Genomic DNA, 21,979 nt, shown 5'->3' with positions numbered 1-21,979 from the left:
CATGAAATGTCCAGTTTCAATGCAACCTCTGTGTTTCTGGGAAATGCCATGAATACAATAATCTGTGTAGTAAATGACATCCTTTGCTGTTCAAGTATTGGTCATGTTGTAACTTGGACCACATGTTAATAATGACACATGCTCAGAGACCTATTTATGAATGCTATTTGAGCGCCTTGCAGAGAATCATACGTTGTCTGAGATGTTTTTGATTTTAGCTATAATTGCATAAATGTATAAAGTGCTGTCAAAAACTCAATGTCTCTCTTGAGTCTTTTGAGAGAAAAGCAAAGATTGATAGTGTGAGAGATGGAAAAAATCAATAGACTTTGAGAGACTGAACCCCTCTGAAACGAACACGTCGATTGATTTGTGAAAGAATCAGGTTTCCTTCAGAGTATAGACTCGAGGACAGGGCATGCCACACTTTGCAACCCTGGTCTGTGAATGATCCAATGACCTACTTTTGGTACCTAAGTGGCCGACTATGATGATGGTGAGACCACCACTGACGGGCTGCCCACCACCATCGGAACCATCTTATCTGCCCACCGTATTTCAATGGCGGGCGGATGGTTGGCTATTGACAAGACTGACCACCACGCATCCGATGGGCTCATTGAGCCCACAGGTGTGGCAGAGGGGGTTGTATTCCCTACCGTGGTGGCGGTGCCAGCCAGGCACAGCAGTAGGACGTTACAACGTCCCATTCCGCCAGCCTTTTCCTGGCGGTTAACTCTCCATGAAAAGGCAGGCGCAAAGGGACTTAGGGGGCCCGTGCCAGGCCCCCCTTCCTCCCTGGCCCTCCGATATGGGCTCTGGGGGGCATCATATGGTGCTCCCCCTACATATCCCTGCACCATGTGGCAGCCTTCCATTTAGTGCAGGGATATGTCAGGTGGCCCTATTTTGCATGGCGGCGGGTGCAGCCAGCAGCACCCGTCGCAATGCAAAGTGTAGGCATTGCGACTGCCGTGGTGCATCATAATGCCTATGTCGGGACCACTGACAGCCTGTCGGGCGCTACTGATTTCCGCTAGGGTGATGCCATCCTAATCAGCCCCACAGGTCGGACTTGAAATTAACTTGAAACAGAGTGAATATTATGTGAAGGAAAATATATCTGAAATTTCTTTGTAGGAAAGCTAGGCCAAACAGAAAGAATATGGAGCATAGCACACAAAGTTTTGAATGCACACCTTATTTTGCAGCCAGTGAATCTGGTGGATAAGAACATAAATGGAATCAGCTTTTACACCCAAAAACGACCTGTCCTGTTGCATTTCGTTTGTTTTGCAGTATGTTTACAGATTTATTTGGGACCCTGATTAAATTCAGTCTCACATTCACAAAACATTAGGTAACTGAATTTTATGGGGAAATCTGAAGAACAGAAGCTTTTTAATTCCAAGAGACTGCAGACATTTTAGTAGGTAATGACAGTATTGGAACAATTTTTACTCCCATGCTCCTTATCACTTTTGCAAGCATAGGAAAGTTACCCATAGAGCTAGATAGGAGGCTCCTGTCCCTGACAGTTCCAAAAACCTTTGAATCAGTAATAACTACATTTTCCTATTAGATTAAGCTTTAAACTATTCGTGTTCATCCAACTTGGGCTAGTATCAATCACTTGAGAAACTGTCTTTTTGGTAGTTTCATGTATGATTCATACATACAGCAAGAATTAGGCATCCTTTGCATACATAAAGGAGAATACTACTTTATACAGTAAATAAAGACAGCTCATAGAAGATGAAAAAAGGGATAAGGATGTTGAGTCTTGTGGAACAGACCAATTAACAAATTTAATAGAGGGTGTCAAAGTCCTTAATTGAACATGCTGGAATCTATTTGTAAGAATATATGATCCACTGAAAAGCAAAGCCCTTTATAGGCAGGACTGCTAAAAATAGGGCTAGATGTCAATAGACGCTGGTGTAGAAACCTGTTGAAAGGCCTGTGCCACCGTGACCATCTACAGCAATTCATGATTCGTAATGTTGACATAAGTGACTAATAACTCCTTTCTAGGGCCTGGACGAAACCTGGCCTGGGGTCCTTATGTAATTGGCATTCTGCATATCTCCGACGCTCCTGGGTGTCTGGTCTGTTGAGGATGTTAAAGGGGAATGGCAGAAGAGAATTAGGACAGAAATTAACAGGGTCTATAGTATCTAATGTTGCTTTCATGGCTGTTTTCAACTCTTTAAGAATAGCTATGGGATTTAACAACTATTTATGAGGGCTAATACACTCTCGAACTGAAAATAATTTTTCGGGGATCCATAGGAAAGTCAATTGGCTTGCATCATTTCACAAGCTTTGCACAGCTCACTCAGTGGAGAAGTAATGGCCGGTGTGATATAATTAAATCATTCAATAGGATCATTCATATTTGACAAATGACTTAATATTCCCACTTTCTTTACAAATATTTTAACAAGTTAAGGACCTGACCTTTTTTCCCTCTGGTTTGGTCTCATCTGACCTAGCCCGTGTTCCATTATACTGGTTCGATCTCTGAAAATTCATGATTTTACAGGGGCTCAAATAGTGACCACCTTATCCTACTAATAGGAGCTGTATTGGTCCTATATGATGTATTGAGCATAAGGTTTAGTGTATGACATACTTTATGGGACGGACCTGTTAGGAATGGGGTATCTAGTTTGCAGGTGTGTGCACCCTGTACAAATAGGGACCACAATCCTAGTTAGGGTAAGTCACAACACAACCTAATTTATCCTGTGCTCATCCTCTGTTAGCTTGGCACAGAGGAGACAGGCTTAACTTAAAAGGCAATGTGCAAAGTATTTTTGCAATAACTCATACAGTAAACAGGGAAAACACCACAAAAAGACTCCACAACAGTTTAGAAAAATAAAGTGTGATTTTCAAAATAAAACAAGACCAAAATGATAAGAATTCTTTCAATAGACATTGAAATATGAAGCTGCATGGAATTAAAATGATCCGGGTGATGTTGTCGTTACGAGGCTGTGTAGATCACGCTGTGGACGAGATGTATAGATGAAGATCTTCCATCTAATGGTGGAAATGTGCCAAGTCGATTACGCGTAACAGTGAGAGTGCACTGGGCTGGGTCCGACCAACACTGCGGCAGAGAGGCACCAAATCTGATGTGGCTGTGTGAGTTCAGGTTGTTAAGCACCTTAAGGCGTCACTTCCAAGTGTCCAGGACTGGGATGTCAACACTTGGCAGGGCAGACTCACAGCTTGTAGAGTCCAGATGCAGATGCAAGTGGTTCAAGTCTTTGATATCCCTGGGACTTGGAAAAGCCGGCAAGCCAGCAATTCCTATGTGTCCCTCTGGATGCAAGTGATTCCAGTCCATCTCACCCAGTTGGTCGAACAGCAGGCTGCAGGGAAGATCAAAACAGCAAGAGCACAGAAAGGAAGAGTTAGTAAAGCAGCAGTCCAGCAGAGTGGAAGTACTATTAGCATCACCATGGCTCCTCTTCCTCATAGAGTGGTCACGGGTCCAGAAGTGTACTTTCTTGGTAGGGTCAGAAACCCAGCACTTATACCCAAATGTGCCTTTGAAGTGAGGGAGACTTCAAAGAGTGGTTTCAAAGTGCATAAGTATCCCGTTCAACCCAGTCTTGTCTGCCAGGATATCTGGTGGGGGTAATCAGTCCTTTGTGTGGGTCTGACAGAGTGTTAGCCCTTTCCTGCCCAGGAAGGGCAATCAGAGCACAGATTATGTAGATGGGTACTCAGCCATTCCAAGACTGACTGTGTTTGTGGCTGTTTGAAATTATTGCACAAAGTGTAGCATTCACCCAGCCATGTATTAGAGACAGACTGTAAGGCACACATAGCAGTAAGTGCAGAGAAATGCCCAACTATCTAAAAGTGGTATTTCTAAAAAAATAATGTGAAATCCAGCCTTACCAGTAGAGCGGATTTATGATTATAACTCCAGAGATATGAAACATGATGCAGCTACTTCTTTCTAATCTGAAATTACAGCTTAAGGGTATTTCATGGAATTCCAAATGTCAGCCTATGAGAGGAATAGGCCTCACAGTAATGAAAAAAGAATTAGGGTGTTTTCACTACCAGGACATGCAAAACATAAGAGTACATGTTCTAACTTTTATCAACAGGGCACCCTGCCATATGGGTTACCTAGGGCGTACTTTAGAAGTAACATGTGTAATGAAAGGTGAGTTGAAGGCTTGGAAAAAGGTTTTAAATGACAATTCGAAGTGCCAGTAAATTCCTGCAGTGCAGTGGTGGGCCTGAGACATGGTTAGAGGGATACTTACGTGGGTGGCAGAAGCTGTGCTGCAGGCCCACTAGTAGTATTTAATTTACAGGCCCTTTGCACATGTATTGCACATCACAAGGGTCTTACAAGTAAATAAATTATGTCAATTGGATATGAGCCAGTATTACCATCTTTTAGGGAGAGAGCATATGCACTTTAGCACTGGTTAGCAGTGGTAAAGTGCGGTGAGACCTAAAGTCAGCAAACACAGGTAAAGAAAAAGAGTAGGAGAAAGAAAAAAAATTGGAGTGACCCTTTAGAGAGGGCCATTTTACAACAGGACCCATAAAATATTCTGTATATTCAGTCACATCTACAACTGAGGCGAAAAAATCTGATTTCATCCTTCCAGTATTCGTCAATATTCAATAGTGAGGGGAACGAACACATTGTCATCCACACCAAGAACTCTTGGTATAAAGATGGGAGAATTCAAAAGAACAAAACCCAAATTAGAGAAGGCATTCAATTTGACATTGGGAACTAACTTTAGCTCCTTTGTTTTGTTCAGAAGGGCTCAAATGAAGTTGGAAGTTAATATTAAGAATTACGGCTACACTCCTTCACCTCATACTATTGGTTATTTAGTGTATTATTCTGCCTCCTATAGAATTCTTACATTTCAATGTATAAAGGACTATTTTACACCTGAGAAATCTCTATGATCACATATTCAGTCAGTCAGTCAAATTCACTTTATTCGGTTAATTAAAACCATAAAAGCATACTACATTAAAACACAATAACATTTTCTTAAAAATATTACAAAAACACAATCATCACAAAGTACAGATAAAGCGAGATCTAGATCACAGGAAAAATTTATTGAATTTAAAATGTACTAATTAATAGCGGTCCTTCTCTTTTTCCTTCTTCTGACCGCTGCGGTCAAAAAACTAGGTATGTGAATAATTTCCCAAACATTGGTCAACATTTGTAAATATATAAAAGCAGGTCTGGCCTGTATAAAACCTTTGCCTTTTAAAATGGGTAAAATGAACCGATTTAAGATGTGCAAAACAATGCTTACAAAATAAGACAAAATGCATAGAGTCCTGAGTAGAAGAATTACAAATATTCATGTCCTCCAGGTTTTTCCATCCCATTGGTCCAGCAAGGAGTACATGTAATTGATTCAATCTAAATCTCACCAGCAGAAAACGATGATGCTGGTTAGTAACTATATTTATATATGGTTCAATCGTTTGTGAAGTGGATAACAACTGGTGTGCCCGCACAAGAGGCTTACTTAATTCCCTAGCCTCTCTATCCATTTGTGATAACTGCAGGTACGTGCTTTTAGCCCAGAGCATGTCCACCTTTAGGAGTTTCACTGGGGAGCTAAAAAGCTCTGGTGTACCCTAATAAGATGCAGTCCTTTTCACGTAGCTTAGCCAGGGGTTACTACTTGCCTGGTCAAGAACTAAACAGTCGCGAATAATTTCGTGGTTCATACCAAGCTCCGGATTTTTCCAAATACCTATCCATTTAAGTAAAGGTGCCATTACTATAATATCTGATATGAACCCAGAACCTGATTCTTGGTGGATAATGTAAGTAGATGCTGATTGTGGCATGGATAAAAGATTTCTAAGGAATTTCTTTTCCACTTTTTGGATAACACCAGCTTCTCTGTATCTCCAGAGATCAGAACCATAGTTTGCTATAGCAAGGCATTTAGCCCTATAGATGTTTAACATAGCGTGCATTGGCTTCGATCCCACTCTATGAGCAAAATCTAGGACAACAATGGTAGATCTAGCCATTGCATTTCTTTAGGCTTTCATTTGTGAGACCCATGTACCATTTTCATCAAATATTACTCCTAGGTATAGAAACAACACCACCCGTGTTATTTTATTCCGTTCACAATACTGAGTTTGACATTTCTTGGGCTTTACCCCCATAATCATGGTGTGGGACTTAGAAAAAATAACATCCAAGTCCAAAGACTTCATAAACTCGGCAAAGGTTGTTAAAAGATGCTGTAGGCCAATCGCCATTCTAGCTAATAGAGCAGCATTGTCCGCATATTGGAGAGCCGGAATTACCCGCTCACCTACATGGAGAATGTCCAAGCTTCACATATTCAATTCTTTTTTAGCATCTGATTTGTATACAGAATCCAATTTATTATATTTTTTACTGCCACTGTTTTTTTTTCAATGTTAAAGTGAGGATTGGATCATAATCCATAATCATCACCACTTTTATTACCAATCGTTATTACCACAACCATCATTATTACCCTCACCATTATCACAATTACCACTACAATACTAATACTACAATTAACACCACCACCAGCACTGCCACCTCCATTGCCACTGCCAGCTCCAACACCACCACGCGCCCACAGCCACCATCTTACCACCACTGTCACCATAAATACCACCACTACTTCACCCCCCAGCTACCACCACCACTATTACGAACATCACCATTTCCTTTACCACCTGTACTATTAATGCCACTGAATGTGTGCATACCTATGTCTGCATACCTCACCACATGAGAGTCAGATCCATGCCACATGTTCTTCTCAATAGAGTCCTGCCTCAAGAATTTACAAGTTGGAAAACCAAAATACTTGGTTAGCAGGGAGCAATCCGTGGCAATCCGTGGCACACCAAGTTTGTGGGATCTATAGGATGTCTAAATTTTCATCCCAAAACGTTTTTTCGATATATGTTTTTACGCTACAGCTGAGCGGGCATTAGGTAGCCCAGCAGGCAAACTTGATACCCCAGGAAAACAGTTGTTAGTCTTAGAGGAAGAAGCAGACAAAGCTCTATGTAACAGAATAGGAGTATACACATCTGATTTGTCAATGTTGTGATTACTACATCTGTAAGAAGGTATTCAAGGTAAAATAATGACTATATGGTCACTCAAACAGCCCCAGTTAAAAGCTAGAACATGTACCCTTCCATAGACATCAGCAGATGAGTATAAATGGACGTTCCTTTTTGCAGGACAGTAGCACACACTCTAGACATGTCTGCAGCTAGTGCCATTGTTAAGGAGTGTGGCATGGTAACCCCAATCACAGGAAATAGCAGATGCTGCTCCACAGAGAGACATATGGATAAATGAGGTAAAAAGAAGCTAAACAGACAACACAAACTAACACAACAAAGGAGATATTCAAACTCAAGAGCCGGACACCTCCTCACTTAGAGACAAAAGTAGCAAAGCAGAATATAAATAAAACGTGATTTAAATAAAACCGGAAGCCATGTCCATGCACCACTGATCCTGTTGTACAAGGAAAATAATACAATCTGACCGTGACAGAGATAATTTCCTATATAGGTCTGTGATGATAAAGCATAAAATTCGTACCCTGAAAACGTGTATGTCCCCAGTGACCTTCAGACTATGCTTATCATGAAGACTCCCCCTAAGACATACCATGGCCCTCTTTCTTGTTTGCTGGAAACATGAACTTGACAATGCACTTTAGCCCCTCTCTGCCCACTCCCCCCCACCTCTCTCTTTTTCCTTTAACATTATTATTTATTGTGCCATTGGTACTACACAATCTCCCTCCAATAATAGAAGCCTGGAGATAAAAAGATCTTCATTAATAACACAGTTTTTGTGAAAATAAATAATGAAATCTTCAAATAATGGTATTGTATTGTAGGTTGGGTCAGTGATTTATATTGGTGATGATGTTTTGTATTCTGGTGTGTGTTGTGTATTGCAATCCGATTATAAACTATTCAAAAAATGTCATGAAGTCCATCGCAAGCACATGAAAGAACAGAGCGGGCAGATCATTTCCTTTGATTTCTTACTTACCTCTTGTCTCACTGTTAAAGTTGAACGCTCAATAAACAAGCATGTGCAATGCAATCGGTCTTGCCTTTGGGATCTTATATGTATTTAGCTATGCAGCACATTAGCCTGGGTGCTGAAACATCTATTGCTCTTTAACATGGAGGGAAAGTAAGCACCAAACTGCGTGACACGCCAGTTATGGAAACACATGGAGACAAATATTGCCTTTCAACGGGAAATAGTATAGTCCAAACCTCTGCTTTTAAAATAAAATCAGGCCTTTCGGTGGTCATATCAATAAAAAGGCAAGATTTAAAAAAATATATTATTGTCTTCGGTGCTAGTGGCAGAGAATTTCTATTGACTGGAATCCAGCGAATGCTAACATGATTCTGGTATTTTACTGACCTCTGATGGTCGTTTTCTCTCAAGAAAGTTAAATAGATGCAGGTGCCAGAAAAATAAAAAAAGGTTCCTCAGCAGAAAGCAGTTCTGGTATTTTACTGACCTCTACTGGTCGTTTTCTATCTAGACAGTTAAATAGAGGCAGTTGAACACAAAGTCCCTAAGCGGAAGCAGACAAGTCCTAGGGCTGATCTCCAGACCCCACAAAGTGCATACACATATAAGTATATACAAGAGGTCTTGAATGCTGGACCTAGAAACAGAATGAGCACTGGGTATTGCACACCTCTTTCTAATAAGTCATCTGTGTCTTTGTGTTTGTTTGTGGGTGTCTTCGGTTACTCGGATAACAGTACGGGCTTCAGTGGGCCAAAGCGCAGGAATTATCTCAGAGTTTGGCACAGAACCTTGGAATTCAGTGGGAGCCCGCCTCTAGGAAGCCAAGTACGTACCCCAACTTTTTACTGTTCTCATATATTTCGCTGTAAAACAGTATGGGCTGTTTTTGATGCATGCACGCTGATAATCTGCTTCTCTGTGTTTGTATAAAAGTATTTACTGTAATATATTAGGTCATGATGTCACTGCATTAATACAATTTAGAAGCCAAACCCCATGCCACGTCTGACCATCTGAAAATTGTTTAATGGTTTTCATAGGTTTAGTATGCGACCATACAACCCATGCAGGTGAATTCTAGCTGTTAAATATGATTGCAGTATATAAAATAAAATGCGCATAAAAGTGTGGAAACAAATGTATTGCTAATGAACCGTTTTGCCTTTCTCCTACTCTCTCTATTTTTCATGCTACACTTTCGTCTTTCGATATTTTGGGGTTGTGCTTGAAGAATGTGACTGCACAGAATCGCTGGCTGGCTGCATCATGGAGGAGACCGGGTATGTCCTTATAAATGCTTTACTAGTCGAGGACAACCAAACTAACCGTGTAGAAAGGAGGAAGTCCAAATACCACTTGGCTGTATCCATATGAGTACTACCCAAACTGGGCACCTCCCACAAAGCAGTACAGCTCAGTGTGTTAAAAGATTCTGTACTCCCAAGGCGAAGCGTGTTGTTAAGCCTAGAAGGCTAACGGCTCGCTCTGTCACTTTAGAAACGCAGGGTTGCACCACATTTACAAAAATGTTGTGCAGCCGTGCGTTTCCCCCCCTGCTGCTAAACTTAGCAGCCTAGCTTCAACGCGGGCACCCTTCCACCTAATATAAGGGTGTCTGCGTTGAGGGGAAGATTGTTTATGTGCAGGAAGGTCTCCCTGGTGTTTTGTAACGTTTATGTCTGCTGCTTAATGCAGCACACATAGAAGTAAAAAAAAATCATATTTTTAATGATTGTTTATGTGTAGGAAGGGAGACCTTCCTGCACATAAACAATCAATGATGTTTTGCTGTTTCCACATGTGCTGCACAAAGCAGCACACATGGAACAAGCAAAAACGAGGAGAAAATAAATATTTCTCCCCATTTCGCCTGTTTAAGACCAGGTTTTCCCTGGTCTTCATGTTGGTGCTGCCTCCTATTTAAATCACCTTTTTAAATAGGGGGTAGCGTTAACATCACTAGGTGTTGAGGTGAAACGCCCATCGCAACACCCAATGCCTGCTCCTTTCACGCTAAACACATTGTGAGAGGGGACCTTATTTACAAGTCAGTGTTAAGCCACATTAAGTGGCTTAACGCTGTCTTGTAAATAAGGCAAAGTCCCTATTGCCACCTCAACCCCACTAGAAGTGACGTTCCTGTGGCTATAGGGGCTTGTAAATATGCCTCTGTGTCTCTTGGCTCTTAAACAGCTTACTCTCTCCAACGAAATACTGTATCCTCATGAGCCGACCAAACAAATATTATTCAAGCCTGGTTCATCCATACGAGTACAATTGAACGGATAATCAAATGAATGTTGCACACCAAGAGACCGACTTTTTCAAATAAATATAGTAGAATCCATATATATTAATGATGAGTATGTCCAGATGTTACTGTAAAATCTTCTTTTATAAAAACTTCACTCAGTCAAATTCATTACAAAGGGGCTATGGACACAGAACTCACGAGGAGAGTCAAATTAAATACTCCAAGCAGTGTGTATTCGTTTAAAAACAGTACAAAAGTTACAGTGTTGCAATCACTACTTTACAGCCTGAGAAACCAAAAAAGACTGTACACACTGGGAATCTGCCAATAAATAGTACGTACGGTGAGCATAGACATTTAAATTCTGTATAGCCTATTCCAAACAGTATAACTGCTTTTTGAAAGCTTCCCCCATTGTCTTAAATGTGTGGATTCACAAACATTTTACAATTTTGCAACATAATGCAGCATAGGTTTTGATAGTATTACTTCATCATTTTGTCATGTTTTACATGGTAGGACTGTCTAGGCAAAGGTTTCACCTCATTACTACCAGTTTAATACTCAAATGCATTAATAAGGAATTGAAAGGTAATGGGTCAATCTGTGCAAAGGCTTTCTCATTGCATGGTAGCACACGTTGCATTTTTTTAAATAAAGTTTGATCCATCAGAGCTACAAACAAGTTTTTGGGTAGAATCTGCAAATTATGCAGCAGATGATGGATTATGTAGCAAACATGTCAAAAAACATAATTATGCGGAAAATACTGCCTCCATCGAATTGCATAATTCTAGTGGCTTTGAAGCTAAGTGAACTATTTTCCTACGCATCTGTACTCTTCGTAATTGTTAGTGTGTGAACTTGAAGGGTTAGGAAAGCAGGTGCAAGCCAAGATATTTTGTAAATTCCACCAAATTTCTCAAATAATATAACAAGTGTAGAAAAAATGCATGTGTATGTTTGAAAATGTTTGTAAATTATGCAGACATTTATAATTTATGAAGAAGTTTAAGTGCAAATAAATACGTGGCATAATTAAAAAGTCTTTCCGTGAATCATTTCTACTTCTATGTCTCAGAATAACATGAAAGATGTACTTTGTTGTTTTCCGTACGAAATGAATCACCTTTGAAAATTCAGGCATTCAACTATTCGGGTAATTGCTGTAACACAGCTCCATTTAGTTCCTCTTTAAGGTCTGCTTGCTACCCTCCTTCTAACCTGCCCTCTCTTTCTCACTGTATTAGATTCTGATGCCACCTATTATCTGTTTTGGAACTGAAATGTTGAGACAGCAATTTTCATTTGTTTTACTACCCCACAATGATGTATGTTTACAGTGGCATTTCTTTGGTTCCATCTCAGATATCCATGAGTGGGTATTCAGTATTTACATATGCCTCTGTATTTTTTTCTGATTCTTTGCATGTGTTTATTTTTGTGATGCGGTTATTGCTTCTGCGTTTTTGACTGTATGATTGCTGGCCATAGTCGAAGGTCTTTGCCAAAGGACTTCGGGGCATATTAGCAAGAACCTCGTTAAAATGATCGCCGTTTTAGCGGCAGGAAACTGCAGCTAAACTGGCGACAATGGGCCTGCTAATATGCGTTATAGAATTCCAATAGAAGCCCAGGTTATATGTTCTGCACATCTAACCTGGCTTCTATTGGTATTCTATAACGCTTCTTAGCAAGCCCATTTTCGCCGTTTTATCGGCAGTTTCCTGCCGCTAAAACGGCGATCATTTTAACGAGGTTCTTGCTAATATGCCCCTTCATGAGTGAAGGTGTATACGCCACACCCTTTCTGCCTTTGAACAATGAGAAGACTTCCTGCAAACCCAGGGGTCAGGAAGGTCCTCATTTACTTAATTGCCATAACTATGGGGAAGCATGCTGGACAAATGATCATCCCCGAGGGGTTCATTTACCAAAGACATGCCTCTGACGTCAAATCTACATCTAATCTCCCCTTTCCCAGGATCATTAGTCCCATATCACAATTCATTGATCCTTTGGGAACCTGTTTCTGCGGAGTAATCATTCCTGACCTTTACAGCCCATTTTAAGGTTCTTGTGCTCAGGAAATCTTCCTTCGTGCCAGGGCTTTTCCCAGGGATGCTGTGTCTTCTCCAACTTTATTACAGGATGTTCACTATTTGTTGGATTATCAGTGGGCTTCTTTTTCATTAAATAAGGAATATTATAACAGGTAAACATCAATGTTTCTGATTACTTTCTCCTGTAAACAGTTAATCATCCATACCTCTTAACTTTGTATGCCTGATTACCAGAAATCCTGGGCTATTTAAATATTTAACAATTAAATGTGCATTTATTTTGAGGTGACACGGATGGGTACGGTCATTAAACAGTACACTGTCTTCCTGGCAATTTCACACGATTCTTCCCTCAGCTTTGATGTACCTTGTTTGAAGGTTCCTAGATTTGTGGTTTAAATGGTTATCCCTGCTACACCAAGGGCGACTATGACTCATCCATCTTTCGACCCTTTATTTGAAAGGAGCTACCACATGAATTACATCTGCAAAAAAAGAAAGATATTCCACATACTTTATATTGAGCTAGAGTACATTTGTGGCTCAGTTATATATGGATGTATTTAAAAAATATATCATACATCTATTAATCATTTTGAAATGGAAACCACAGCTCCACTTATTCATTTGCACTTTTTTATTCATCTACCCCTATTTTGAAGATTATCCGCATTATCAGATAATGTCTAAGCGGGTAAGAAAACAATTTACTCTATTATTTAGTATGACTAATGCTGTGTCTTCCTTTAACGTTTTACTAATTACTCTTGTTGTTAATTATGCATCAATATACAGCATTTTCTATTAAATTTTAAAACTGAAGGTGAAGTGATGCATCATGTGAACGAGAAAGTGCAGTGGCATAACAATTTCTATAACAATTCGAATACATTTAAACTGGCTATCATGTTGAGGATCCCTTCCCATTTCATTGAGTCACTCTGAATTCTTTGCAGGTGCGATCACTTTGGTGGCCCCAAGTGTGAAGATCATGGACGATCATTTGCCAATTTAATGCTTAGAATTGCCACACAAAGCTGACAGGGTCATTAGAGAAGAATGATGAGAGTGAATTGTTCCAGTATGTGAGGTGGACTTACGCATTATGTCATATATAAGTATGTTGATATTAGTTCATGGACATATAAGTGCATGGTGGCGCCCGGTGCGATAATCATTTTTGGTGCCCCCATGCCCCATGACCACCTCCTCAGATACTCTCACTACCCCCTGGCAAAGGAGCTCCTCAACTCTCCAATCACACCATAAAGTATTGATAAACACAGCATCCCTTTCTGAGGTCAGCACCCCCTCTATAGGCCCGCTCCCAGTGTGGCCGCACCAGTGGCATTGGCCTGAAGCCGGCCCTGTATACATGCTTCAAAGGAAAGAACTTTCAAGTAGGTTTAAGCACACAAGAAAATTATTGACTAAGTGCCTACCTACATATATATAAGTTGCTTTTATTTTGTTTATCATTGCGGTGCCCAAAGGGCTTTAGCCTAAATCTACCCCCCGCCCCCAATTGTATGTCCCAACCTGGGCTGCTGCAACTTCCAGGACACACACACAGTTCTTGAGGTGTTGTGGGTTCTTCTGGGCAGTGTTTGGCATCTTATCTCAGCCTCACCAGAGTATTTCTTAGTCTTCAAAGGGCCATTTACATGCTTTTGTAAACTGGTTAATGAGGTTTTGTGATTTTCTTCCATTTGTTCAAGTACCCCGGCTCTGATCACAAGACTGTAAGTTTGTTGCAGGATCAGCAAATATTTATGTCCTCCACCCACCATCCCTGAATGATGCCATATTAGTTTAACTTATATCTGAAATACTACTCACCCACCGTTAATAACATGCTGAGTTGCTCAAAGTGTCTGGGAATACATCCTGCACTCAGGGAACTGACTCCTCATTCTCACCATTCAACCTTTACTTCATGCTCACCCTGCACTCACAGCGATCACACTGTACTCACACTGTATGCCATATACTCCCGCTGTTACCCTGCTCTCACACCATTCATCCAGCTCTTACTCTGCGCTCACCTGTACACACTGCTCACCCTGCACTTTATAGAGGGGTGTCGATGATAAAATCCTGACCCTTGTATATCAAAGGGAAGTTTTATAGGTAGGTACCGATGACTATGGCTGAATTACCCATGGCAAATTTCTGCCACTGTCATATTGTATATACTCCTTGGTGTAAAGGGCTCACACATGAAAAATGCTAACCTTGGCATAGTGGAAGTAATTTCTGGCATGAAATTTGAAAAAACTGGATCGACTTCTAGGAAAGGCCAGCCTTCCCTGGTGCACCAAGAAAGTACTGGAATATTTCATGAATGCCCCGTAAGGGTCTGTGGTGTTTTAGCAAATTTGACCACAAAAGTTTCAAATAATTCCCAGGGGTGAAGCATCTGCCCCTCAAACCACCTACGAGAAGTCTGTTTATTTATTTTGCTCGCTGGAATTTGGGGCAAGTATCACACCTCACCACTTACATGGATCTTTAACCTGCACTAGTGAGTAGAATTTCTAACGTGTTCAGGAGACAGTGTAAGAGTCGAGTGCCACCTGTCTCTGCAGAGGAAATGAGGAGAGTTTTTGCAATGAAATAACAGCATTGTCTAATAGAAAAATGGATATAATGGCGTACATTTAAAAAGTGGGAACGTCGCTTAATTAATCTGTCTGTAATTGTTCACAATTTGTAGTAAAAACTGAGCAATGTGGTCCAGAATATCCCATAACTGTGAATCTGGGTCACGTGGCTTTGAGGAGCTGTACTTGTGCTTGCGGCTGCAGTTGGGGGAAGCAAATCGAGACAGTGCATTGATGCATCAGGAAGAATCAGCATGAGGCACGTTGGGGCTGCAGCAACAGACATGTCCATCGGAGTACTGGGATGGAAGGGCAGAACCAATTGCTTATTCTTCACTGTACAAGCATACATTGGGAAGGAAAAAACCTGCACAGACACCCTTGCAGCATTTATGTGGATGATAGTCCCATGCAAAAGGGTCCTCCAACCACAGTACCTGAAGGGTCAGTACTTTAGGACATCCAGATGAGTTGGCAGCACAGTAAAGGCCTCACCACTTACCCCTGCTGTGTTTCTGGCACACCTGCATTCAATCCAACCCTCCAAATAATTGTAGACCCCTGCTTCCCTCTCCATTGCTCAATAATTTCTCAATCACAGTTCCAGTAGTGCTGTGCAGTTTGCTAGAAAGTAAATCATGAAAACAACCACAGTTACTTAAACATAGCCTTATGCCCACACAGGACTTCAAGGGTGCATAAGCTGGTAGGCCAGCACGATCACTGGCATACCCATGTCCTGTTTTTATATCCTCATTAATAGTTCTGCAGCCACTCCAGCCAGAAATATCAACAACTCATCAGAACTCGATTAAACAGGGAGGCCTTCAACCAAAGGCTCCTTCTAACTTCTGCTCAATGACCAATGGTTTCTAGCAAAAAGATGGAAAGATCAGCTTCAAGGCAAACATCTACTGTTAGACCTGGCATCTTTGGTGTGGTTTCCCCTGTCTTTTTGCCTCTGCCTTCTGTATTTTTGAAGCTGTGCTGGATTTCGTTTTTGCTGGTTTAGATGCTTTGGCCACTTTGCCACTGCTGATCAGGGTCAAAGTGCAAGTGCTCCTTGTATAAATTGTGAATGTAATTGGTTATCCATGATTGGCATATTTGTATCACCTAGTAGTCCCTCGTAAAGTGCACCAAGTGTGCCAGGGCTGGTGATACAAATGCTACTAGTGGGCCTGCAGTACTGATTGTGCCACCCACATGAGTAGCCCTGAAATGGTGTCTCAGGCCTGCCACTGCAGTGCCTGTGTGCAGTCTGTGAATTGCCATGTCCTCCTAGCCAAGCTAGCCTTGTGGGCAGGGTGCAGTGTATCTGAAAGGTAGAACATGTACTAGTTCAGGTGACATGCTCTGGTAGTGAAAGACAGCCATTTTCGTTTTTCACTATTGTAAGGCTACCTTGCCCATAGACTCTCATGGGGAATGCTGGCTGCAGTGGCTACCAGCATATCTTTCCATAGGAGCAAGGTAGAACATAAAAGTCTGGTATCCCTGAACTCAGAATTTAATAACACATCTTTTAGGAAAGGTGTTTTTTAAATCCTGTGTTTGAGAACAGTACTTTTAGAAAGTTGCTGTTCTCTTGTCTGACCTTTCTGTGTCCCTTGGCCTGTTTGTGAATTGACTGTTGGGGTTGTGAGTGGCAGGGGCTGGGTGGCTCCCAGAGGCTGAGTGGGCCATCCCTGGGCTGAATAGCTCCATCTGCATCTAGAGTGTTGGGAGGGGGTAGAACCTGGGCCTGAATAGGGCTGTGCCTGACTTCCACAATGCTGGCTCCACCTCCTGCTGGGCGCTGACGACCCTGCCCCTCTCTCTGAAAGGAAAGGAGTGGCCCGGAAAACAAAGTGCTCAAGGAACACCCAGAACTGGTTCATACCGGGCTCAGAGCCCTCCTGCACAAAGGGAACAAAGACTTTTAGGGATATAAGTACAGGACCCCAGACTACAGAAAATTAGATCATCCTGGAATCAAGAAGGAACCTCTGCCAAGGAGAAAGCTGAAACTGAAGAAGGAAGACTGTCCTGCTGTTGCTCTGCTGGACTGACCGGCTGTTGCTTTGCTGCCAAGGACAGGGGAAGGACTTTGCTGTGTGCTGTGTCACCTTGCTTGAGGGAATCTCCAAGGGGCTGAGAAGAGCTGGCCCCCTGTTAAGAAGTCCCAGGAACAAAAGGACTTCACCCCCCAGCTTCCCTGAACTCTGCTGAGAGAGTTCTCTCCTTCCTGGAGTGCTTGGCCAATGTGTGGTGCCTCTGGAAGTTGTACCTGTGTTGGTAAGCTGGAAACCAAGACTTTAAAGACTTTCTGCAAGTTTTAACGCATCGCTCGCTTGCGGAGCACATCCCTGTCAGTGCGAGGAAATTCCCACCGCTACGTAGGGGGCGAGATCGCCACAGCGCCTATTGCCGCTGCCAAAGCCATTGCATCCTTCATTTGCAGGACGCCCCAGACCGGTGCGGGAAGATTATCATCACTGTGAGTATCGTCGCAGACCCTGTCATCACTGGGTGAGATCATTGCACCGCTTGCTTGCAGACCGCATCACGTCGCTGCGAGAGTCGTCGCAGAGCCATCGCATCGAGGGGCCCCGAGAGGCGATGATCGCCGCTGAGCCGAGCATCGCCGTCCCACCTGAGATCGTCGCCGCCCCAAAGATCATCGCACCTTTTGCGAGCTGCTTCCACCGGAACCTGTGCACCGGAATCCACGCAAGTTATTGCATACCTCCCCATACAGACTGGAGTCACCGCAACATGCCCGCTACATTGAGCGGGGTTGTCGCATCACCTCCCCAGGGTCTCAGGAGTGACACATTGTTTGCTTTCAACACTACAGCTTTCATTTGGAACTTTTGTCGCATTTAAAGGTACTGTTGGCTAAAACGTGACGCAACTGTGGATTATTTTAACGCAACCTTAAGAACTCTTTTGAAACCATATTCTTGAACTGTGTATGTTGGATTTTTGCCGTTTTGGTCTTGTGTAGTTTAGATTAAAATACCTTTATTTTTCTAAACTGTTGTGGAGTCACTTTGTGGTGTTTTCACTGTTTTACTGTGAGTGTTGGTACAAATACTTTACACATTGCCCTCGATGAGCCTTGACTGCTCGTGCCAAGCTACCCAGAGGGTGATATAAGAGTGTATCCTCCTTACCCTGACTAGAAGCAAGTGTCCCTATTTGGACAGTGGTACCTACCTCTGCCAACTAGAGACCCCAAGTTCTAACATTGTTGGTCAGCGGTGGAATTTGAACTTGTATTTGTACTAGACCCTCAGTGACTGGTGTACATCACTAGTGAGTGCAGACCACTACCCCACCGCATACTAAGGTTGAGTTTTTTTTTGGTTGGTTTTATTTTTGAGTGACCCTTCAAAGCATCATGTCTGTGAATGGAAAGGCACCCAGTGTGGAAGCAGAAGAATTGGAGTTTGTCATTGAGGATTTGTATTCCTACAAAGTTGCAGAGCTTCAGCAATTCTGTCACAAGTTTGAGTGCCCCATAAAGAGCAACTACAGGAAGGATGAGTTGCAGAGAATCTTGAAGGCCTGGTGGGAGGCCCAAGAAGGAAATGATGCAAGGGGAAGGGAGGGGTTTCAACCCCATGATTTGCCAGTGGGCAGACCAAACTCGCGGGCTGACAGTCACCACTCCAGCCTGGGTCTGACCCCAGAAGAGTTAGAATAAAATCAAAAAGTGAGAGACCATGAAATTGAAATCATGACGATGAAAATGAAGCAATTGAAGGTAGAAAAAGAAAGGGCGGCGGAGGTGAGCAAAAATGCCCGTGCCCTGGACGAGATGAAGTTGCTTTTGGCTCTTTAGTTCAGCATGAGGGAACTGGATATCAAGGCCAAGCAGGTGGATTCCAGTTCAAATGGTGGCAGCGCACAGCCATTGCAGGGGGGGTAAAGTATATATTCTCAAGGTTCTTGTACAGAATTACCATAGGAGTGAGGATAGTTATGCCTAGTTTACTTATGAAATTGCATTGAGAATGAATGGTGTGCCGGAACAGCATTGGGGGGCGGGCCTGTGGAAACATTTTTAGGCTTCTCAGAGGAGTGCTCTAAAACCCTTAGAATTAGCAGGTACCATGACCTACCCTAATATGAAGGAGGCCCTATGTCTCAGGTATGGACTTACTCCAGAGCAGTACAGACTGCAGTGTAGAAACTCTAAGACGAAAGAGTCTGAGACTTGGATGGAGTGTGTGAATTTGTACTCGCGTGCACTGGAAGGTTGGATGAAGGGCAGCAAAGTAACTGATTATAAGGGGTTGTTGCATTTAATTAGTTGGGAGCACTTGAGTAGTCTTTGTGTTCCAGAGCTGCGCCAGTATCTTTTAGACAGCAAGCTGACAGACCCCATTGAGCCTGCTAAGGAGGCGGACTGCTGGACCAGAATCAGGGTCCAGAGGAATTGTGGGTACCACAGCCAAAGGTGGGCAGGGTCCCCAGCAAAAGAGTGGGAGGGATAAGGGCAACCAAAAGGAGTTCTCTCAAGGGCCCCAAAATAGGTCCCATGGAAAGGAATCCCAACCCCCCAGACCTAGACAGCCATGACCCCCTATGGCAGGTGGGAGAACAGGGACAACAGAGGTCCCCCTACCTGCTATCACTGCAATGAGGTGGGCCACTGTACTCCTAAATGCCCCAAGAAACCCCCAGCACCCACTGGGGCTCCAGCCCCATGGTTAGAAAGTGTAGCTTTGGGAGGGGATTGGATTTCTAGTGGGGAGGAGGGACTAGCAGGTATGACCCTTGTCTCCTTAGGATACCAAGAGATGGTCCAGGAAACCTTCCTGCCCCCTAACACTAAGAAATACGGGCAGAAGGTGATCATCAATGGGAGAGAGATAGAGGCTCTGAGAGACACAGGAGCCAGCATGACATCCGTGAGGTGGCAATGGGTGTCTGAAGAGCAGGTCATTCCCAATGTACTCCTCCCAGTAGTTGCATGTGACAGCTCGTTGTGCCTCTGCAAAGTGGCGGATGTTCCCTTTGAGTGGAGGAGGGGTCTCTGGTCTCTTGGAAGTAGTTGTCAGTGAAACCTTGCCTGTAGACAGTCTGCTAGGTAATGACCTGGAGAGTTCTCCATGGAAGGATGTGGAGCACCAAGCTCATCTGGAGATGTTGGGTTTGCCTGCATGGATCTGCGTGACCACGTGGGCTATGGCAGCCAGTAAGGGTGATTCAGCAGAACTGGAGACTGCAACAGTGGCCCAGAGACCTGCCAGGAGAGGAAGAGGCAGGGGGTGCGGGAAACCCGCCCCGGCTGTTACCACGGCCCTGGAAGGAGAAGAACCTGAGGGGGATGCCCAGGTGCCTACCGGGAAACAGGTGGCCGAACTGGGGAAGCTAGCTGAGCTAACCCATTGGCAGCAAGAAGGTGGGCCTTCCAGGGAGGAAATCTGCAAGGCGCAGAAAGAGTGCTCTTCCCTCATTGGTGTGCGGCAGCAGGCTGCAGACCAGGCAGCAGGTGGAGCGTCCAAGGATCATCTCATTTACTGGGAAGATAAGTTGTGGTATAGTGAGCCTAAGTTTGCTGAGCCCGGTGCAGCCCGTGTGCTGGTGGTACCCGGGCGCTTCAGGAACTTCCTAATGGGGCTCATGACGTGCCTCTCGCAGGACATCTGGGGCAAGACAAGCCGTTCCAAAGGCTTTTCACCCACTTCTACTGTCCCCAGATGAAGAAGCACTTTGGCACCTTTTGTAGATCTTGCCAAACATTTCAGGCCAGTGGCAAGAGCGGAGGGAAGTGCAAGGCCCCCTCCAACCCTTTCCTGTGGTGAGCAGCCCTTTCAAGCTGGTGGGCATCGACATCGTGGGGCCACTGGACCCCAAGACAGCCTTAGGCAACAGGTTCATTCTGGTCTTGGTGGACCATGCCACCCGGTACCCGGAAGCAGTCCCTCTCTGGACCATCACAGCACCCAGAGAGACTGTCTCAGACCGGGGTACCAACTTCATCTCTAGGTACATAAAGTCTCTGCGGGAGGAGTGTGGGGTAACTTATAAGTTCACCACTCCTTACTACCCTCAAGGAAATGGGCTGGTTGAAAGGTACAACTGCACCCTGAAAGGTATGATTATGGGCCTAGCGGAGCCCATGAGACGGAAGTGGGACATCTTTCTACCATGCCTGTTGTTTGCCTACAGGGAGGTGCCTCAGAAGTACTTAGGGTTCAGTCCCATTGAACTCCTGTATGGCCACCCTGTTAGAGGACCTCTCACACTGGTGAAGAAGGGGTGGGAGAAATCCTGTGGGAAAACCCCCCAGGATGTGTTCAGCTATGTGCTGGCCTTCCGCAACCAGACACAACGCTCGGGAAGCTCGCACAGGAGAACCTAGAAGCTAACCAGGAAGCAATGAAAAGATGGTACGACCAGACTACCACTCTGGTCGAATTTCAACCTGGGCAGAAGGTGTGGGTGATGGCGCCAGTGGAGCCTTGTGCGCTCTAAGACAAGTGGACTGGACCATATGAGGTGGTGGAACGCAAGAGCGAAGTAACCTACCTGGTTAACTTGAAGACTCCCAGGCAGCCCCTGGGAGTTTTGCAAGTTGAACGGCCTCAAACCCCACTTTGAGAGGTCTGAAGTGACGATGCTCCTGGCTACAGATGCTGCAATGGAGGAGGAAAGTGACCCTCTTCCTGACCTCCTGGCAGCCAAGGAACACGACGGGTCAGTGGATGGTGTGGTCCTCTTGCCCACCCTGACCCCAGAACAGCAGAGGGACTTTCGCCAAGTGTTGGGTCAGTTTGCCTCAATGTTCTCCCTGACCCCAGGTGTCACCAATTGGTGTGTCCATGATGTGCACACTGGAGACAGTCTGCCTGTGAAACAGAAATTTTACAGGGTAGCTGACAAGGTCAGGGCGGGCATCAAGGGAGAGATTTGAAAGATGTTGGTGCTAGGGGTGATTGAGCCCTCCAGCAGCCCC

General features: G+C 43.8%; 1 protein-coding gene across 2 annotated transcripts in view; it reads left to right on the top strand.

The window, feature by feature from the left end:
* ADAM23 (ADAM metallopeptidase domain 23) overlaps positions 1-21,979 on the top strand; it is a 711,121-nt gene that overhangs the window by 517,912 nt on the left and 171,230 nt on the right. For both annotated transcript variants that reach the window (XM_086955318.1, XM_086955319.1), the window contains exons 13-14: positions 8,842-8,932; positions 9,339-9,387. In XM_086955318.1, coding sequence (XP_086811444.1) covers positions 8,842-8,932; positions 9,339-9,387 — 140 coding nt within the window. The remainder of the gene's footprint in view (positions 1-8,841; positions 8,933-9,338; positions 9,388-21,979) is intronic.

The sequence above is a fragment of the Lissotriton vulgaris genome, chromosome 2_1 (assembly GCF_964263255.1).
Source record: "Lissotriton vulgaris chromosome 2_1, aLisVul1.2, whole genome shotgun sequence".
Lineage (NCBI taxonomy): Eukaryota > Metazoa > Chordata > Amphibia > Caudata > Salamandridae > Lissotriton > Lissotriton vulgaris.
Note: the sequence above shows the minus strand (reverse complement) of the source record. Positions and strands in the feature narration are given on the sequence as shown.